The sequence below is a fragment of the Pelophylax lessonae genome (genome assembly GCF_965119305.1).
Source record: "Pelophylax lessonae genome assembly, chromosome: 8".
In the NCBI taxonomy this organism is placed as follows: domain Eukaryota; kingdom Metazoa; phylum Chordata; class Amphibia; order Anura; family Ranidae; genus Pelophylax; species Pelophylax lessonae.
In genome coordinates this window covers 163,247,935-163,266,191 of record NC_138775.1, presented here as the reverse complement: position 1 = coordinate 163,266,191, position 18,257 = coordinate 163,247,935, and the positions used below count along the sequence as shown (strand labels likewise).

General features: G+C 41.3%; 1 protein-coding gene across 1 annotated transcript in view; it reads right to left on the bottom strand.

Moving 5' to 3' along the window:
* The window catches only part of STXBP3 (syntaxin binding protein 3), a 125,796-nt gene that overhangs the window by 63,826 nt on the left and 43,713 nt on the right, over positions 1-18,257 (bottom strand). Inside the window, exons 7-14 of the mRNA XM_082266129.1 lie at positions 14,793-14,941; positions 14,610-14,700; positions 12,251-12,379; positions 9,946-10,049; positions 9,458-9,515; positions 6,551-6,616; positions 5,786-5,866; positions 2,199-2,337 (exon numbers count right to left, since the gene is read on the bottom strand). Of these exons, the coding sequence (XP_082122255.1) occupies positions 2,199-2,337; positions 5,786-5,866; positions 6,551-6,616; positions 9,458-9,515; positions 9,946-10,049; positions 12,251-12,379; positions 14,610-14,700; positions 14,793-14,941 (817 nt within the window). The remainder of the gene's footprint in view (positions 1-2,198; positions 2,338-5,785; positions 5,867-6,550; positions 6,617-9,457; positions 9,516-9,945; positions 10,050-12,250; positions 12,380-14,609; positions 14,701-14,792; positions 14,942-18,257) is intronic.

Genomic DNA, 18,257 nt, shown 5'->3' with positions numbered 1-18,257 from the left:
CGGCTACGTAAATGAAACCCTGTAAGAACCTCAATTAAACCTGATGGAGTGAAAAGAAAAAAAAATGGCAACTCTTGTTGCATTACTTTCCTAAACTGCAATATGCTTAGCAAACCTATCCCTCAGTTTCATTCATTATAATATTTAAATAAAAAGAAAAGGGTCTGAATTATGAGAAAATGCATTCTTCTGACTTTTGGCAGAAAAAAAAACAAAAAAAACATACATGCTTAGCCCCCCTAAAACTGAGAAGAATCCATAACGAATGTAGCCGCGTTTATTGCTCCCCACAAACTGCATCGCTTCCTCACCACTTGTCAGTAGCCTTTGGAGCACAATCCGAAAGCAGATCAGGCTTCAGAGGCAAGGCAGATTAAAATCTACCCTGCCACTTTAACTAGTTTGTTTGGGCCAATCTGGACCAAACGGTTTTCTACTATAAAAGATGCGATCGCCGGATGTATAAACTGTATACAGTATGCAGCCTTGTGTTCTGGGAGTGAGATCAAAACGTATCTCCCCGGAACAAAATAGTCAAGTGGTGCACTCAACTGTTCATAGCTGAGGCTACATACAGTTTATACAGCATGCCGAGAAAGCGCACCTGTTAGTGTAGAAAATCGTGGATTTGGGCCACCTTGGCCCAAATGAACCAGTTGAAGTGACAAAGCTATAGATCCGCTTTAAATCCAAGTTCACTGTGGGCTTTGTCCCTATATGGATCCATTCTACTCAATGGTGAATGCTGGCGTAAGGTTAAAGTCCATACTTTGATGAGCATTCAGTGAACAAAAGAAACCCTCTGACAAACTAAATCTAAAGCAATCACTAAAATATCACAATATTATAAAATCTTTACCATGCTAGTGTATCTCTAAGAAAAATGTTCTTTTTAAATCTGCAGTTTTCATTAAAATATTTGGTGATTCTACCATGAAGATCCTTGTTCAGGCACTTTCAGTTTATGTGGCGACAACGCTCAGTCCCTGTATCCCAACAGTGCCCTATGTTGTGACTTGATTGTGTGTTCATAAACCCCTGATGGAGACTACAGGTTGCTTTAGCAACATACATTTCATGGGCATGATCCAACGTTGTCACGATCAGGAAATCAGCTAGAGCAAAGATATGCAGCAAACTAAATGTAATCTTTTTAGTGTTAATTTTAAAGACTAAGTCTACCATTTAGATCATGTTACACCCATATTTAGGGAGCAACATGTAATATGGTGCCAAATATCCCACCCCACGTAAAAGCCTGCAGCAGCAGTCACTTTTGAATTTTGCGCAACAGTACACAAATGAACTAAACGTCACATCTGCCACATCCCCGCAGTCCACTGACCCTTCCTGCGGCCCAGTAACTGAAAGTTTGTACCTTGGTACATGCAAGGAGCTGGAGAAAGATGCCAGAGCCTGTGCATCATCCACTGATTGGGATAGCAATGTTTTGCAGACTCATTTCCAAAATAGTAAATAATAATAATGCACTTTTTTTTGCTGAAAAGATGTGCATTTTTTTTTTGTAAAAGGTGGACTTGGTCTTTACAAGTGTCTGCCATAATCTGCAAGAATGCTTGAACATTTTGAGGAAGATTTACTAAAACTAGCATTCAGAATCATGCAGCCAATTAGCTTCTAAGTTCAGCTTGTTCAGGTTATCTTTGACAATAAAACCTGGAAGCTGATTGGCTTCTATGCAGAGCTGCACCAGATTTTGCACTCTCCAGTTTTAGTAAATCCCCCCACCATGGCAGACTTGCTCTTTAGTTTGGCTTCCTCCATCGGCGCAAGGTCTGAAGCTCCCCCTCATATTTTCATCTGTCACCAACATTTTCTTGTGGTCTTCTTCTACATCCAGCCTCTTCTCTCTTTTACCATTGGTTTGCCATTGCTGATGTAACACCAACATCCTTTTTCTGCATCTTGCAGATGCCAAGAGTGTAGATTGTGCATTAGTGTGAACAGAAAAAAAAAAAAGTTTGGTAACAGAAAAATAAGGACATTTTGGCAAAGATGACCGTTTTTCCTCAAAGAAAAAAAAATAAAAATAAACAAAAAAAAGAAAAACACACGCCCACAAACAAACACTCTACCTGCTAACAATTTTTCAAAATATAGTTTCGGTTAAAATTTTACGTGCAGCCTAAGGCAGTATTAGTCTACATCATTAGATCTCTTTACCCACAATAACTTACCATTTTCCACAAAGATGTACAGAAGAATGGCTCTAATCTTGTCATAATTATCCAGTTCTTTATTCAACAAGACTGGCAGTAAAACTCGCATGTGCTCTCTCACCTTCTGTCCCTCAGCATCTGTCCCTAGTGCCAGATCCTGCAATACAGTGTCAGGTTTAGGCTTGTGACGGTATCAGATTTTCATGCTGCGATTAATTGATTAAGGTTTTGCCACGGTATACGGTATTATCACGGTATTCTATTATTAAATTTAAATTATTAAATTTCCACCTCACTTCAATTTCATTGCTGAATTTAGGGGCTTTGGTTCACTTATGCACATTATTATATAGTCAGTCAGTACAGACTCTGAACCAGGCCTAAAATAGGTCATCAAGCAGTGTCTGGCCTAACTGGTGATAACTGGTCCTGGCGCTCGGCTCCGATCCGATGGCCTGGTCATTAAGAGGGCAAATCCTTGTGGTCAAGAAGTGGTTAAACCTGAAGGAGGTGTTGTTTATAAATTACTTTACTATCGCTTTAGGCCTGGTTCACATGTATGCGGGTTGGTGGTTCACATGTATGCGGGTTGGCGGTTCACATGTATGCGGGTTGGGGGCCCACATTTGCACAGGCATAGCAGCCCATTGATGTGAATGGGCTTGAGCTGCTATGCCTGCGTTTTCAGCTGAAATACAGAATTTAAAAAAATGCAGTGGCCATGAAATCCATCCTTCTTTTGCACCATGCGACTTACCTGCCTTTGCTGCACACGCAAACTGTTTTTAAATGCCGTGCCCACGTTTACAAAAAATGCAGAAAGCTTGCCAGAGCAGGAACTGCAGGTTAGTCGCATGGTGCAAAAGCAGGATGGATTTCAAGGCCACTGAATTTAAAAAAAATGCTGCATGCACCTTTTTTCTGCGGAAAATGAGGGCATAGCAGCCCGTTCAAATCAATGGGCTGCTATGCCTGTGCAAATGTGGGCCGCCAACCCGCATACATGTGAACCGCCAACCCGCATACATGTGAACCGCCAACCCGCATACATGTGAACCGCCAACCCGCATACATGTGAACCAGGCCTAAAGCAATAGTAAAGTCATTAATAGATAAAAACACCGGTCCTCCTGCAGGTTTAACCACTTCTGGATCGCAAGGATTTGCCCCTTTAAAGACCAGGCCATCGGATCAGAGCGCCAGGACCAGTCATCACCAGGTAGGCCAGACACTGCTTGATGGCTATATAATAATGTAATGTGGGCTGCTATGCGTGTGTGTGTATGTATGTATGTGTGTATATATATATATATATATATATATATATATATATATATATATATATATTAGAGCTGCACGATTCTGGCCAAAATGAGAATCACGATTTTTTAGCTTGGAATAAAGATCACGATTCTCTCACGATTCTCTGTGTAACAAAAAAAAAAAAAATTGGGATAACTTTACTGTTACGTTTTTTTTTTTTTTTTTTATTCATTAAAGTCTATTAATTGCGTTTGAAAGACTGCTGCGCAAATACAGTGTGACATAAAATATTACAACCATCGCCATTTTTTTTCTGTAGGGTCTCTGCTAAAAAATATATATAAAATGTTTGGGGTTCTAAGTACTTTTCTAGCAAAAAAAAACTGATTTTAACTTGCAAGCAACAAGTGTCAGAGAAAGATCCAGTCTTTAAGAGGTTAAACTTCCTTTCTCCCTGGCAGAGGGAAGGAAAAGATACAATGTAAACATTTTTGTTTATAGTTACTGGGAGAGCTGTGTGAGTGAATGAGTCATCCAGATCACTGAAATGTATCAATTCACAAGTCAGACCCAGGAGCAGATAAACTCGGTATTTTAAAAATGCCACAATAACAATACCGTGGCTATGCAATACCGCGATATATCGAATTACCGAAAACCGGCATATGTCTAGTCAGGTTAAGCATTCTATAGCAACGCTCAGTAAACTTACAATAGATCAGGTTAAGCTCGCCTGCTGTTTTAAATTTGGCTTAGTTCAAGGTTTTAGTAGAATTTGTTGAGGATCATTCGATTTTGCAGGAAACTGTAAAGATGCAGATTATCAGAAGCTTTTTGTTTTGCTAGTAGCTCTTTATAGTACACCAGCAATGTGTGTGACACTATAAGGTAATTTTCATAACCTTCATTCAATTTTTTTTTAGTAATCCAGAGTAACTCCTGGGATCTCTGAGACCAACTATAAACAGGTGCGAACCATCTGGCTGACATGGATTTAAGCCTATCCTCATCATCTAGCAGTCCTATATGCTAAGGCAGGGATTCCTCAAACTACGGCCCTGCAGCTGTTACAGAAATACACATCCATGAGGCATTGTAAAACTCTACAATTCACATCATGCTTAGTCATGTATGTGAATGTCAGTTTCTGAACAACTGCAGGGTTGTAGTTTGGGAATCCCTGTGCCAAGGCAAAGCTTCAGGTATATATAAATACACATATATTGGCAGTTCTGTATCAATAATATTTTTTTTATATGCAACTAGTGTAGGTACCTGAATATGACTTGATAATAACCCCTTGGAATCCCCAATAGAGCCGCACTGGAAGAAGGAGGGGCTGGCTGTAGATCATTCAGTTGTGAAGCATGCAAATGTGCTGAAAAGGTACATGTTAATGTGGGGAGATAGCAAACAAATGACCTCATCAGACTCCTGCTGCTTCTTCACTAGCCAGTCATGAGGATGGGGGTAGAAGGGAGGACAACGCTGTGTCCCTTTTACAGTCTGCAGCTGTAACAGAGTAGTAGTATTATCCACCTGGTTGTGCTGTCTGGCAGGGCTGTGTAAATCTCTGCACTAGTTAGACAAAACTGAATAAAAAGCAGCACAGCTCATCTGTTCCTGTCAGATATACCGGCAAGTTTGAACACTGCAACTGAGTGCTGGGTCACTGATAAGAGCATGTCAAGCTCATCCATACAGCCCACAAAGGCTTTTCAGGACTACACATTAATATAGTAAATCACAAAATGGCTTCAGCTGGTTCTCCACTCATCAAGAAAGCCCCTCTAAGCTAAAAAGCCAGCTGAAGCCATTTTGTGTTAATGTGTTTTCACTATATTGGTCTGTGGGTCCTGGGAAACATTTGTGACTAGATATACAGAAAAACAAATACCAGGGGAGAAATAATAGTTTCCATATATGTATTTTGTCTAGGTATTATGCCGTTAAGAGCTCATCTTTAAAGTGGTTGTAAGGTTTTTTTTTTTTTAACTTTACTAAAATTATAAACATGCTATATTTTACCTGCTCTGTGCAATTGTATTTCTTTAACTTCAGAATGATTACTAATTAAGTAAATTTAAACCCTTCATACCGACAGTACGCATATATGCGGCTCCCACTGGGCTGGGATTTTTTTTTTTTTTTTACTATTTTTAGAGAGAGTTTTCCTTTGATAATAAAAATAAACAGGAATTATCCATTACAATTTACCAAAAAAAAAAAAAAAAAAAACAAAGTAGTTGTAATGATATGTACAGTTTTACTAACACATGGCAAAATTGTGCTTCGGGATTAAACGTGTTTTTCCCAAAGGGGTAAAAATCAAGCAAACCTACCTGTTCAACTTTACACAGCTTCTCAAGATTTCCCTTGAATTTCTGCATGCAATCTTCAGCTAGACCAAGATGCAATGTTTGCTGTAAAAGTAGTAGGAAATTGATTAATGGATATTAATTAATTTTATATTTATCAAAAACATTCATCTGATGAAACTAATGGGCCATACACCACTATAAGATTTTCTGAAGACTTTTTCCTTTAGACTTACCAAAACCATATAATATGAGGTCAAACCTAAGCACTTTCAATTTGTATGCAATCTGGCAGGCCCTTGCACTACATAGAAAAGGTAAATCTGAAGGAAATCTGACAAGAAAAATTGGATAGTGTGTATCCAGCTTAAGTCTTTAGGGCCAGTTCACAACACCTGCAGTCCAGTGCATTTTTTTTTTTCTGCATCAAAAACGCATGGTAAGTAGGTTATATGATTTTTAATAGCATAGTTCACATCAGTGCTTGCAGTTCCATAAAAAAAAAAAAAAAAAAAAAAAAGTAGAACATGCTGCATTTTTTCTGTCCTGGACTATACTGGAATGCTGTAAAACGCATCGAAAATGCACATGTCCTTATTTAAGGGTTAAGAAAAAAGAGGGGAAAAATGCACTGGAATGCATCAAAAACACACATGCAGAAAAGCATCTGGAATGCATTGGGATTGCGTTCGGTGAACTGGCTCTTAGTCTTATTATGCATCTGTTTCATTCAGTAAACATTCACACATCTTCGCAGAATAGAAGAAAATGTAAAAAATGCCTTCTTACCTTGCTCATCTGTTTTTTGATGTGAGGCATTTTTTTCATAAGGTTGGACAAATTACCTATGGAAAGCTGTTAAAAAAAGAAATGTGGGTAACGTTTGCAACATGAAACTTAAAACGTTTTCCAACTTTTATAATGTGGTTAGGCTATGCCCTTACTTTGACAAAATCTGATCTGCTATAAAAGCTAAACCTGGGACTGGCATCAGATTGTTGGGGAAAGAAAAATGGAGAGGAACCATGTAGAGAACATGCAGTTGTGGGGTAGGATGGCTGGCAACTACTGTCACATGGAGAGATGGTAACTAATGGGACATGACAAACACAGGACTGTGACAGGCAAGCTGGTACCAGAGGCTGTACGGTCTATCCAGGCTTACACTTGGCAGTACAGGGAGTTTTTAAAATGAATAATTTAGTATAGTGAGGAGCCCCATTGCCCAAGTGAATACATGCAGTCTTTTGGTACTTGGACCCCAGCAGTAAGCTTCAGTTAAAGTAGAATTACAGGCAAACTTTTTGTCATTTTGGATAGAGAAAGGGAGGGTTTTTAACCCCTGTAGATTTGGTTTTGGCATCTGTGTCCCATTGCGAATATTTTCCTTCACTTCCAGTCTCATACCCAAGCAGGAAGTGAGAGGAAATCCCCTGTGGACCCCCAGGTCACCAGAACTAGTGTCCCTATTGGAAGTGCCCCTCTGACTTTTTTGGAGACAACCCAAAATTTGGGATTTCTTTACTTTCAATGTTAATTGTAGGCAGGACAAATAGAGAAGGTAAATCTCCCCAATGAGGGCACAGACAGCAATAAAAACTATCAAGCTTTGTAATCCCTATCCAATACTAAAAAGGGATTTGCCTTTAGTTCTACTTTAATATGTTCCCAGACTTTGTCCGCCTTCTATTGCAGGTCCAAATTTCCCAAATTAACCACTTTACCACCGGAGGATTTTGCTGTCTTACGTCCAGGCCACTTTTTGCGATTCGGCGCTGTGCAACGTTAACTGACAATTGCGCAGTCGTGCGACGCCATACCCAAACGAAATTTACGTCCTTTTTTTCTCACAAATAGAGCTTTCTTTTGGTGGTATTTGATCACCTGTGCGATTTTTACTTTTTGCGCTATAAACAAAAAAAGAGCGTTTATTTTGAAAAAATAACATTAACATTTTTTTTATATGAAATTCCCCCCCCAAAAAAATGTAAAAATCAAATTTTTTTAAAATTTTTGGCCAATTTGTTTTCTGCTACATAGGTTTGGTAAAAAAAAATCACGATAAGCGTATTTTGATTGGTTTGCGCAAAAGTTATTGCGTTTACTAACTAAGGGAAAGATTTCTGTCATTTTTGGTGTTTTTTTTTTTTTTTTTTTAACGAGTAATGGCTGCGATCTGCGATTTTTTTTTTACGGGACTGCGACATTGCGGCGGACAGATCGGACCCCTGACTGACATTTTTGACACTTTTGGGGGTACCAGTGACATTACTACAGTAATCAGTGCTATATATATGCACTGTTACTGTAAAAATGACACTGGCAGTGAAGGGGTTAATTTTATTGGAGAGGGAGGGGTTAATGCATGCCTGGTGCTTACTGACGTGTGGGGGGGGAGGTGAATGAGTGACAGAAGGACAGATCGGATGTTCAGCTATGCTGAACACTCCGATCTGTCAGTCCCTGTCACTTAGGAGATCCGCCCGCTCTGTTTACACAAGCGGGCGGATCTCCTCACTCAATTCCCCAACGATCGGGGCAGAGCAGCGGCGATCGCCGCCGCTCCTCCCCTGGCCCGACTCCCGCTGTGAATGAAAACAGCGGGAGCGCGCCTCCGGCGGCGTGCGAGCGCCGCCTACAGGGGGAGGAGTCCAGCGACGTAGGTCTACGTCGCTGGACGGGAACGAGCCACTGTGCCGCAGTAGCAGCACAGTGGCTGGGGGTAAAGTGGTTAACCTTGGTATGTCCAGGGTCTCTGGCCATCTCCTGAAATATCTTTGGCAATCTCCTGTAATATATATGCAATCTCTGACAATCTTCTGTAGCATTTCACATACTGAATATTATGTGTGGCCCATTGGTAAGGTAAGGTGCTGTACCTGAGGTCCCCTATAGCTCGTAAGCAAACCACCACTAGAACAAAAAGGAAGGCTCAGTGTATTTTCTGTGAATGCCTAGGTTAAATTTTAGCAGTGTTTACATTACATGCAGTTTTTGGTATTAGATTCTGTACCATTTATTAGTCATTGCATAAAATATAAAACATTTAGAGACTGGCCACGACATGGAGCAATTACTGATCATCATGCAGGTGATCGAACTGCAATGTAAAAGAAGGCAGTAAAGCACAATTATTCCCCTATCACATGGGCGTAAAGCCAGACGGAGTCCGTTCTGCTCAGCGGGGGATCGATCGGCCGATCCCCGCTGAGCAGGTGGATGACAGCTCCGTCTTCGCTCTGTGTGCAGAGATGGAGCTGTCAGATCCCTGCTGTCGTCTATGGGGAGATCGGATGAGAATGGACCGCCTGTCCATTCTCATCCGATCCCATCCTCCAGACGGATGGAAAATAGGGTTTCCATGCGTCCGGATTTCACGGACAGGATCGGATCGGATAGCAGCGGGTGTAAGCGGACATGTCCCTGCTGACACCCGCTCCCCCATAGGGATGCATAGAGCAATCGATCAGGTCCGCCTGAAAAACTGACAGGTGGATTGGATCGCATCGCCAGTGAGAAAGGGGCCTTACTTTGTAGAACTGCAAAATCAGGAAGGAAGGCATGGATGAGTAATATAGGACTTACTATATGCATATACAACTTATACATAAACAACACTTTTAATACTTGATGTAAAAAAATTCACTAAAAAATAAACAGTGGGAATTGTATACATTTTCTTTGACCGAGTATTACCTTGCCTTCTGCTTCTTTTTTGCTGGAAGAAATTTCTTTAACAAGTTTTGGTATCTCCCTGTGAATAGAAAATTAAAATACAGTATGGACATTTTTTTTAAATGCTTGAAACAAAATAACTAAAACACAAAGAAAGTTCCAAAGCTGAACTGTTAAAGGGCTAAACGGCTAAACCAGAGTTCACGGTTATACAATTGGATTTCCTCACTCCCTGAAGACCTGAAGCGCCTTCAACGGTCTATGATTTTAAAAATGTCCTTGTGCAGAAAGAGGTGAAATTGTCATACCAGTGAGAATTAACACACCACTAAAAAGTTAGAGAAACAAAACACATTACTAAATAATGGAACAACTGCTTTAAGCTTTTTTAATCAATTTAGTTTGGTAAATCAGCAAAGTGAACATCTGCACAGGAGGAAATCCATAACCTCCATAAATATGCTATTAATGCAGCAATGTTCTGTATCTAATGTATGAGGAATACATACTCTAAGACATCAGCGATATGTTTGTGACGTATTTTCACCCACAGTTCGTCAGACTCATCTAAGCGGCTTTCTTTGTCCTTTGTTCCAAGGGAAGTATCTGTACGATATCTATTATATAATACAGCAGAAAAAGAATTAGATCTTGGCTAAACACTAACATTGTTCAACAAGCTTCCATTTAGCAAATGTTGATCTCCTTTGTACATTTTCTTCACATCTTTGCAGTAATCCAGCATGAAACCGATTGCCGATTGTCTAAATTAGAAACAGTAGTCTAAGCTAGACAATCGGCAATCTCCCGTTCTGTAAAGAAAACGGTCTGCCTGTTGAGCTGAATGTGGCCGCTCACAGGCACTTCCTTAAACCCTTGTTGGACTCTAAAAAAAAAAAATCAGCAGGGCTCCAAATAGCCTTGTCCCTGCTCCACCTTGTCCTACCCGGCCCCGCCCAGGGTCTGTCCTGCCCCGATTCCACCCCCGCCCTCATGTTACCCCTGTCATGGGCATCATTGGCTAGGTAGGTCACTTCTGGTGGTGACAAGCCTAGGGAGAGGGAGGACGCACCCGAAAGCTGCATTTATCTAGTAAAGCTGAAAGCTGTGTGGTCACGTGACAGGGGGACATTTGAAAAAAAATAAAGTACAAAAGATTTACATTTAGAAAATTTGAACAATGCAGAATTTCTAGTATTGTGGTTAATGAGTGTTTAGCAGAGTGTTGAAGGGGAGTTAAAGTAGTACAATCTGTATGACATCAAATTCCTAAATCAGATTACTATTTCCAAACAAGATCACCCATGCTTAGTTTTGTGCAGGCACCAGGTTTTTAGTCAGAACAGGATTCACATGTGACATACTCCACAGGAGGGGAGGAAAATTCAGCAAAATAGGTGTTCGTTACATAGTTTACAGTTAGGTCAGTGTTGGGGGTCAATGCTTGAGGAGTTGTCTTAGAGAGTGGTGTTTGAGGCTGACATTAGGGACTTGTTAAGCGTTAGAGGTGCAAGAAGATAGAAATACCCTCTACTGCCACATTTGGCACTTTTTGGATGGGGGGGGGTGGGTACCTGGTTTTGACAGGTACCCGCTCCCACTTCCAGCTCAGATCGTCACTGCCAGTAGTTCGGCCCCCCTACTTCCCCCACTTAGTCTTGGTTCAGTAGGAAACCAGCTGTGAAGCAGCCAGGCTACACTTCCGGTTTCCCTTACTTCAGATGTCGGCGATTGCACCCGAAGCAAATTGAAAAGTCGCCTCGGGTATGGACATCGCTGGCTTCCTCGACAGGTAAGTCTCTTTATTCTAAAAGGCAGTAGCTACAGTATTTGTAGCTGTTGACTTCATTTTTTGGGGGAGCCAGGAGCATTGAAGCAAAAAAAAAAAAAAAAAAGAAGGGGGAAAAAAAAAGAGATAAATCTCAGCTGCCATTGGTCACTTTTTTACTGTGAAGGATCTGGGACTAACATGATCCTGTCCTCACTATGAAATGATTTACTGAGCTAGAATAAGAAAGCAAAATTAAAGACAAGACTTTTCAGACTTTATTAGCTTCATGTTTTTTTTTCCAGATCAGTGTTAATAGCTAGTGAAGTTAAACTGGTATTAAACCCAAAACCACACATTTAATTATATTTACACTGCTACACTGCACAGCTTACCAATTCTTAAAATTCTGAGGTTGCATTTGTTTTCTTTTTAGGTTTATTCCTCTTTATTTTCACCCGGTGATCCTGCCAATAACACGTACTACCAGTACACTAGCAGTACTAACACACTCCTTGCACAATTAGAGGAATAGTGTTTTTTCCTTTTTTGGTCAAAAGGTTTTACATAAATAAAAAGCTGACCATTGTAAGCACCCCTGTCAGTGTTAAATGGTTTGTCTCAACACTAACTGGTACATATGCAGGACGGTGTGGCCTGTTGAAAAATAACAGACTTACTGGCAGAATTACCAGGTGAAAAAGGAAAGAAAGCCTAAAAAAGAAAACAGATGAACAGATGAAGCCGACATATTGAAGAATTGGTAAGCTGTAATATAATAACATTTTTGTCTTTGGGTTTAATACTACTTTAAAACTTAAGGACAACCTGTGATGTGCACCTATAAAAGCAAGTCAGCAATCAGCTCACAGGTTCCCTTTAATATCCAAAAATTTTGTGACACAGCTATAGTAAAAAAAACGAAAAAAAAAGAAGAAGATCTACAGACTGAATAAAATATACACCTCAGGTTTTGTGCAAAATTACTTGCATACAACAGTGCTTCACAAACATGTCATTTATTTTAAGGAAAAGCATAAAACTACTTGCTTGTAAACATCATTTTCAATGGGCAAAAGATCATAAATCATTGCTTGAAAAGTTAGTTCATGCAGCACTGTAGAAACTGGATCAAATCCTCTATCAAGGATAAGTAGCTGAGACTGACTTTTCTCCTGCAGTAAAGAAAGAAAAAAAAAAGACCCCGTTAGCTTTATCCTCACACCACAAACAACGTAATAAATAGGATTATTAATCATGAAAAGTAAAGAATTCATTATTTCATAAATAACCATCAAGCAAGTATAAGGGCAATAAATTCCCATTTGGTAAATTGTTCACCGATTAGATGCTAGTTAGCCTATAGAACACAAATGACTGGTCTGCTAAGGTCATCAGATGCCGTTTATTCACGTAGGTTACTTTTGTATGGTTTATTTTGTGATTTACCCCAAATAAAAACTTTGTAAAAATGATGGCACTATATAAAAGAGTAATGTTAATTCCTCAGAAGAGAAAAGCAATTTACTTAATGATGTGGTAACAAGGTCTATTAAATGTTTAACCTAATTTTCTTTATTACTATCAAAAGGCAATTATCTGAGCTGAACTCACGGAACGGTTGTATGTAATTTTCAGGCCTGGCAGTTATGGCACAAAAAATGAGTTTAAAGACAAAAGACATTTCTATCCAAAAGCACTGTATGTGTGACAGCTGAAATGCATACTCAATTCATCTTTAGCAGGATGTGTAGCAAATACAAACTTAAAAGTTTGGTTAGTGAGCATAGCTTTAGCATCATCGATGAAGCAACTGCCAGTCACATCACCCATAGCAGAGAACAGGATCTTTGTTAAAAAAGCGGAATCAGTGTGGGTCAGGGAATGCAGGGACAAGTGCAAAGTGCTGAGTGAATGCAAGACCCAGGGGTAGGGATGCACCGAAATTTCAGCCACCGAAATTATCGGCTGAAAATGAGTTAACATTGCCGAAAAAAATATGGCCGCCGTGGGGAAGGAGGAGGGCGCAGCGCAGGGCAGGTTTTAAAAGTCCCGCCTCTGGCCGGCTGTCCGCCTCTTAATGACGTCCCTACTACAATCTGTGCATTATGAATGGACATAACAGGCGGGGCGAGCGGCCGCTATAGATAGAACTATGTGAATTATCCCTGTCAGCTCAGCACGTCTATGTGTGAATGAGAACAGAACTGAGCTGACACCGGGCGGGGGGGCGGTCAGAGCGGCCGCTATTAGCTGTAACTATGTGAGAGCTTCACTTCCCTGACAGGCATGTATCTCCGCTGACAAGAATGTGAAGCTCTCACATAGTTACAGCTAATAGCGGCCGCTCCGCCCGCCCCCCCCCGCCCGGTGTCAGGTCAGTTCTGTTCTCATTCACACATAGACGTGCTGAGCTGACAGTGAAGGATCACATTAGTTCTATCTATAGCGGCCGCTCGCCCCGCCCCCCCCCCCGCCTGGTATGTCCATTCAAAATGCACAGATCGTAGTAGGGACGTCATTGAGAGGCGGTGCCGCCGGCCAGAGGCAGGACTTTTGAATGCAGGACCCCCGAGAAGGGGGAAGCTGAAGCAGTGGGGGTGGGGGGGGGGAAATGGGGGGGGGGCTGAGGCAGCTTACCAATGATATTAGTATTATGCAGCGTGAGGGGGTAATGTATTGTCACTGCAGGTCACTCATCTATTAGTGACCGACCAGTGGCAGGTAATTAACCCTTTTGTGCTGCATTAGTGCAACCAGTATCAGTGTTAATTAACACTGGTTGCACTGATACTGGTTGCACTAATGCAGCACAAAGGGGTTAATTAACTGCCACTAGTCGATCACTAATAGATGAGTGACCAGCAGTGACAATACATTAACCCCCTCATGCTTCATAATACAAATACCATTGGTAATTAAATTAACCTCTTGCCAACCCATCACAGTACATATACTGTGACAGGGTGGCAGCGACAGGTGTACGTCACTGCCTGTTTTTGGTGTATGCCCCTGTTCTATCCATTTTAAAAAAATTTTGGGGAAAAAGTAATTTTCGGTTTCGGTTTTCGGCCAAGGGCATCCTGCATTTTCGGTTTCGGTCCAAAATTTTCATTTCGGTGCATCCCTACCCAGGGGTATGGAAAAGAAAGTGGTAAGAGTAGCAGGAGCTGCTGTTATCACACTGATGATCAAGCCTCCAGTGACATGGGGACCACCTAGAACCTAAAAACAAAAACCACCACTCTGAGAAGCAGATGGCACTTCAACATCACCTGGAAAAAAGGAACACGTTAACAGGATGGATTTCCTATATATCCAAGTTTCTTAATTCCACTTTTAACTAGAATACCCCATTTAATCGTTTAACTAAACAATACAAATGTAATGTTTCATCCACATTACCTTAAACGGGTTTCTTTCATCAGTCTTGTAATACTGAACAAGCTTCTCTTCCACCAAGTTAGCCAGATTTTCGGAATTATCTAGTGGTTCTCTTCAGACATAAATTGTAGACCAGAAAAATTATGTTTACATGAGTTCAATTGAAAAAAAGTCATGCTACATACAGTATATGTAAACTATTACCTCTTATAGCGAACCCCAGGATTCTCATCCAGAGTAGCACACAGTGTCACTATTTGTTCTGCGATGGTTTCCAATGCAGATTCTCTATCCACACATTTATCTGGACTGTACAGCAGATGAAAGGCATCAGGGAGATTTAGCAGGAACACCTTGGAGAAAACAAAATTGGGATACTTAGGAGGGGAGAAAGAGAAAAAAAAAAAAAAAAAAAAAAACATACCCTTAGGTGACTTACAGCCTCCAATGGTGCACTTCTGTGTATGTGCTAAAAAGTGGCTAAGAACCACCCCAAAAAGAAAGCCAAATCCCACAGACCATAATACTCCCTTTACAGATAAAAACAGACTGAAGATGCTATTGTCAAAGACCGCCACAAACTGCAGATCTGGAGACCAAGAAGTCTAAGGCTGGCCATACACAGTTCGAATCTCCTGCTGAACCAGCTCAGATTTTAACCTTTTAATTTAATGGGCAGGTTGAATGTACCAAGTTGATGGCTCAATCAACTTCAGTAGAACCGCCTGCCCGGATTGTCTTACGATTATCGCCAGCAGCTGCCATAGCCACTAGCGATAATCACGGTCTTCTCCCGGCGGGAAAAGTGTCCCCTGCCCCCGCCAGGGGAAGACAATTGCTGATTCCCCTGTCAGCACTGCCTGTGTTCATAGAGGAATCATGCAAATTTCTTTGCGCAGGGTATGGCTGGCCTAAGTGTGCCTCATTCTAAAAAGGGAGATGAGCCACTTCGCTAAAAGGTGTATTTTAAAAGATGTCAAAATGTTGTTAACCTATATTTAAAAAAAAAAAAAAAAAAAAAAAAAAAAAGGCATGTGCAGGGTAATAAATAGAGGGAAAAAAAAAAACCACAAACACACACACACACACACACACACACACACACCAAACATTTTCCCAAAATAAAAGGAAAACACATTTTTTTGGCCAAATTTATTTATGTATTGCGAAATTTGAAAACAGGATAATGAGGTTTTTCAACTCACTGTAAAATCCTTTTCTCTGAGTTCATTGAAGGACACAGCTGGATCAGTAGATCGAGATTATTGGGTATTGCGCCATATGCAGGAGTAGACCGCTAGATTTTAGAACATTTGACAGCTTGGTCTCTTCCTGGACCAACTGGCCCTGAACCAACAGCTGTCCTAGTACTCATTCCCAGCTAAACAAACTGGCATCCTAGAGGGGGATCTTCCAATGTAGGATTCTACATGGCTCTGGTGTGACGTTACACATAAGCAAATAGCCTCAAAGGAGGTCACCATGAGACATTGACCCTCATGCAACAGCAACTGGATAACATACAAAGGGCGGGGGGGGGGGGCAGGTGAGAGATGTGAAGATGGAGCTTTTCAAGCTTCTCTGGGGGGATAAGTGGAGGAAACCTTGACCTTTTTGGTATCCGGAATAAGTCCCAGCTACACCAAGCTTGGAGAATGGAGTAGGGCAGACTTGCAGAGATTCAGAATTAATCCAAAATCTTCCAGTGTCTGAATTATGATAACTATATCACGGTCCAGGTCCAATGCAGAATCGGCTCGTCCAATCGTCCAGATAGTCTACAAATGAGATCCCTCAGATCCGCAGCAGTGGCAGCACCGGTGTCAGAACTTTGGCAAACACCCGAGATGCAGAAGCCAGGCTGAAAGAAAGAACTATGCAGTGGAGTTCCCCCACCGCAAATCAAAGTATTGATGGTTGCAGGAAATGAGGATGTGGAGGTAGGAATGCCTGATGTTGATTAGGCTAGCACTGATTCAATTCAGAACCTGCACTTTTACAAAAGTGTTCAAGGCCTTCAGATCCAGGATTGGGCATATTCCGGTCTTCAATACAGAATAGAATCTTCTGAGCCTTTCAGATTACAGCAGCAGAACTATGACCTGTCGAGCAAGTCGTCCTTGAACTGGTAAATAATGCAGATTGGTTAAACGCTAAGGGGAAAGTTGCAAATTTGAAGGAAAGAAAAAAAAAAAAAAAAAAAAAAAGCATTCCTGAGCAAAAGGCTGGACTACCTCCAGAACCCATTTGACCCCTAACTCAAGCAGTTAGGACACACCTTCATGCAGGACCTTTCAGTGAACCTGCAACATTATTTTTGCCAGGGATGTCTGAATCAAGGAGAAGAGGAGGACTTTGTGGTTTACTCTTTGAAGGAAGATCCTTGGCCATGAAAAATGTGCTTATGTGCAGAGGGGGGGGGGGGGGGGGGCAAACTTGCGTCACAAAACTTTCTTCTTGGACTGGGGAAAAATGGTGCTCTTCTTACCCATGAGATTCTTCAAAATCTCATCTAAATAGGTATCCCCCAACAAAAGGCATTTCTGCTAAGGCTTTCTTGGAAGCCTGACCCACAAACCAGCCCTTAAGCCAAAGTAGAGGTCTCAATCCTACAGCTGAAGCAGATAAGAAAGAAACCATCTGACCTGAGTCCAAGGCCGCATTGCTTAGATAGTGCAGCCCCTGACCTAACTGATCTGCCAGCTCAACATATGCAGGGGAAACTTTGTTCAGTAGCCAAGTCTTGCTTAACAATTATGCTCATTCAGTCAGAGTCTGAGACATTTGGGCAGAAGCTAGAGCCAAACTAATTTAAGGCTCCGGTGAAGAACATATAGAAAAAGAGGTGCTCTCCGCCTTCCTATCAGATTGATCCCTAAAAGAGAGCGGCGACTCAACTAAATATGGTGACTAATGGCTGGAATACACAGGCCGAATATCGCCCGATCATTCGACCACCAACTTAGGAAAAAGTGTTCCGTGGTCGAAAACGTTGCCAACATGCACAGGCCGAATATCGCCCGACCGTTTGACCGCCGACCTTTGAAACAGTGCATGCGTGATGATGTTCTACAGATTTTAAATGAACGACTTTAACAGCAGCGTATAGAATATCTTTCGTTCCCAAACGAGACAACAGAATTTTTCGGTTTATTCAAACGGAATTTTTCATTCACAATATCGATATCGGTCACTGATGGCTGGGCATTAACGAGTAGAATATCGGCCGATCCTTCGCTGAACGGAAATTTTTGGCCGATTTTCTTATCGTGTATTCCGGCCATAAGTCTAGAGATTGCAGCATACAGTGAAACATTCGACAAAGTAAAAGGCTTACCTGGAAGGTGTTATTTTAAATAAAATCCTCAAAGAAGGAATCAAAACAGCAAATTTTTGAGGGTCACCTACGCTTGTGGGTTCCATAAAGGACAGCCGAATCCATGGATGTGGAAGAGACTATTCAATCTTTGTTTACCCAACAGCCCTCATGAGAGCTGCCTCGCTATCAGAGGGGGAAGAGAGAGCATCTACTACCACGGGGGTCTCTGGACCTGTGGGATAGGAAGGCTTAAAGTGAGCGATTGGAAGTTGAAGTGTAGCCTTGGGGCAAGGGAAACCAGCAGGAGATCCAATGCACCCTTCTGAGGAAAAACACTTACATAGCCATGC